Source organism: Metschnikowia bicuspidata (assembly GCF_001664035.1).
Source record: "Metschnikowia bicuspidata var. bicuspidata NRRL YB-4993 chromosome Unknown METBIscaffold_4, whole genome shotgun sequence".
In the NCBI taxonomy this organism is placed as follows: domain Eukaryota; kingdom Fungi; phylum Ascomycota; class Pichiomycetes; order Serinales; family Metschnikowiaceae; genus Metschnikowia; species Metschnikowia bicuspidata.
Window position 1 is genome coordinate 765,278 of NW_017387734.1, and position 2,865 is coordinate 768,142.

At 45.8% G+C, this 2,865-nt stretch overlaps 2 protein-coding genes across 2 annotated transcripts; both read right to left on the bottom strand.

Moving 5' to 3' along the window:
* UBI4 (ubiquitin) lies at positions 1-237 on the bottom strand (the record flags this gene model as incomplete). Its single annotated transcript, XM_018854718.1, has 1 exon — positions 1-237. A coding segment is annotated over one exon (237 nt), but the record flags the coding sequence as incomplete, so codon positions are not given.
* A 1,061-nt stretch (positions 238-1,298) lies between these two features.
* METBIDRAFT_12437 (uncharacterized protein) lies at positions 1,299-1,844 on the bottom strand (the record flags this gene model as incomplete). The annotated part of the gene is made up of 1 exon (XM_018854228.1): positions 1,299-1,844. One exon carries the CDS (start codon positions 1,842-1,844, stop codon positions 1,299-1,301), a length of 546 nt encoding a protein of 181 aa, XP_018710956.1.
* Positions 1,845-2,865: the final 1,021 nt, after the last annotated feature.

The window sequence follows — 2,865 nt, forward strand, 5'->3', positions numbered from 1 at the left end:
GATTTGCATACCACCTCTCAATCTGAGCACCAAGTGCAAAGTAGACTCCTTCTGGATGTTGTAGTCGGACAACGTTCTGCCATCCTCCAACTGCTTACCGGCAAAGATCAATCTCTGCTGGTCAGGTGGAATACCTTCCTTATCTTGGATCTTGGACTTGACATTGTCAATGGTGTCCGAGGCCTCGACCTCAAGTGTGATTGTCTTTCCAGTTAATGTTTTGACGAAGATTTGCATTCTGCAGCTGAATTAGATGTTTTGCTTTTGCCGCCAGAGTGGCGCAATCGAACACTTATATAGGGCAAATAGGGGTGCCCGAGCCGCACGTGACCGTGCAAAAAGCAATCAATAACTTCCTAACGCGGCGGCGCGCAAGCCGCACCAGATCTCCAATGTGGCAAAAAAGAAATACCTTTGTTTATTTGCCCCTTATTCCTAGTCTGTGTTCCTTGTATAGTGAGCTCAGGCTTGAATAGCCGCTAGTATTATTATCTTTTGTTCGTGAGTTTGGTTTCACCGAGTAGTATGGTTCGACTCAATTGGCTCAGAGAAGTTTCCAGAACTCCGCTTTTTGCGACGATAAAGCGGGTCGTGCACACTTCTGAAACCACCCGCCCCTAGCTTACCTAGCCGCTGGTCAAATGATAACGCCGAAAATGCTTTCTTTTGTTTCTTCTACTTAACCCAGATCACCGGATTTTGCCGGACTTTCTAGACCATAATAAGCAAAACGGAACAGACTTCTAGCACCAAATAGTCAGAGCGCCGAAAAAAAATGCCTGTGCTAAAATTCTCTTTTGCACGCTCGTATTTTGATCATGTGTGGGGAATTTATGCACCAGCCGCGCGGACTCTGCTGAGGGAATATCACCGTTGCTTATCAAATTAGGTCAAGAAAAAACATGCAAAAAGGAGAGAATATCTAAAAAGGCTAGAGGAGAATAATTAACAGAAAGGCTTTTTCTCCCTTGCTATGATATCGTGTTCAGTATTGTGTTTTGTTATTGTGGTTTTTCGGTGAGAATGATGAGACAGTCCCCCGCAAGAGACAGGACAAAACAGTAAAGCGATTTTGCTGGATGCAAATTGGAGAATCTCCCTTCCACGACTGCATGTCCAGCACACAAGACATGTCCAGCAGAAATCACTAGGAATTTTTGCTCAAACTGTTCATGCCCGGTTTGGGTCCTGTGTGCGGCAAGCTCCTTGTCGTGAATCCATTCCGTGCTTTGGTGCAAGTATCAAACTTGGTTTTCAAATTGCAACATGCTAATGTTCTTGCGGGTGAAAAACACAGTTCAGCTCACCCATCTATGGGCCAGTCCCGGCTTTAGCTCCGATCGTATCTGGTCAATAGAATGGCGCGCGGACTTAAGTTCCATGTCATCTTTGCAGAATTTGATGATGAGCTCAGCTTTCAGATATATGGCGTTGGAGGTCTTTGGGTGGAAGGAAAGGCGGCCGATTGGATAGATCAAGGTGTCACACACTTGCTTGGCCCATTGCAAAAACGCATGTGAGCCATTCTGGCATATGTATACAATTACTGTCAAGCACTTCAACACCTCGAGGTTTTTGCGGTAATCTCCAGATTCCCCTGAAGAAAACCCATGAACAGTGGACGAGCGCTGCACATCTGGCAAGCGGCGGTGACGGTTCAAAGTTGGGGCTGCTACGGTGTACAGCCGCTTTAGGCTCTCAGCATTACTGATTGATTTGGCCAACTTTTTTTCGAGATTCAGCGTGATTGTGCTAAGTGCTTTCCTGTCATAGGAAAGCGCAGACAAATTTAGAAGCTCCTCGTTATATGGACCAAGAGGCTCATCATTGATTGCTAGTGGCATGTTAGCTCTATGTTTTGAGTATCGAGGGCCGAAAAGGCCTGATGCTTGTCAACCCGGTTTCCAATAGAGGAAGACGGCAAAATCACATACCAGCGCGGATCTTCAGCTGAGTCGATTTACTGAACAAATCCAACATCAGGAGTGGGGCAATATTTTGGATGCAAACAGCAACAGAGAAAAGGTGAAAGAAAAACACAGAGTCAAAATAATCTCAACAATGCAAGCTAAAAACCCCAGACTCTTGTGCGGCGCAAGAGCAAATTGGCGGCGATGATATACTTATTAATGCCGCTTTAAACGGTCCTTCATGCGGGCAGGTTTAAAAACATCTTACTAATCTGGCGATTGGGAATATGTGAACATCAGCGAAAAATGCAGAGCTCGTGGTAGTGGGCCCGCATCAGGGCTCCCGGATCATACGCTTGTTCAAGAATCCTATTCTTTGTTTGCTGCCAACCAAGTCTTCATCCCGTTTGCAAATTTTGCAGACTCATCATCGGCTATCACGGATTCTTTGGGCCGACTTGGGTGAAACCTGTATATCGGCCGGAAGCTCGCGGATAGAGGTGCCGGAAATTGGAGGAAGTGATCGTCGGATTCCTCAAGAAAGACGAATCTGGGGAAGAGAGCAGAAGGCTGCGGTCCAACTTGAAGGAATCATCATGGAACAACTAACCGTATCATGGGATAATTACAGCGCCCCTTCCGGGCATATGTGGATCTCTCGGTCCTCGGGCCTCCCGGATAAGTTCATTGGTTATATGCAGTTCCAGAGCCCCGGCATGTTTTGCGTGGGTCACCATTTGAACCAACGCCAAATATTGCTGCAGATTATTTGACCGTCGGTTGGTTTCCTTTGTGGGCCATTTTTCAATTAGTGATTGTGCCTAATGACTGATCATTAAAAATTTCGCGATGTTTCTTCACTTTATTGGTTCCAGGAATTGGAAGTGATAGTATGGAAATCTTTACCGAAGATCTACTGTTTTAATTTGTGTTGCGAAACATGAGTGAACAAGCT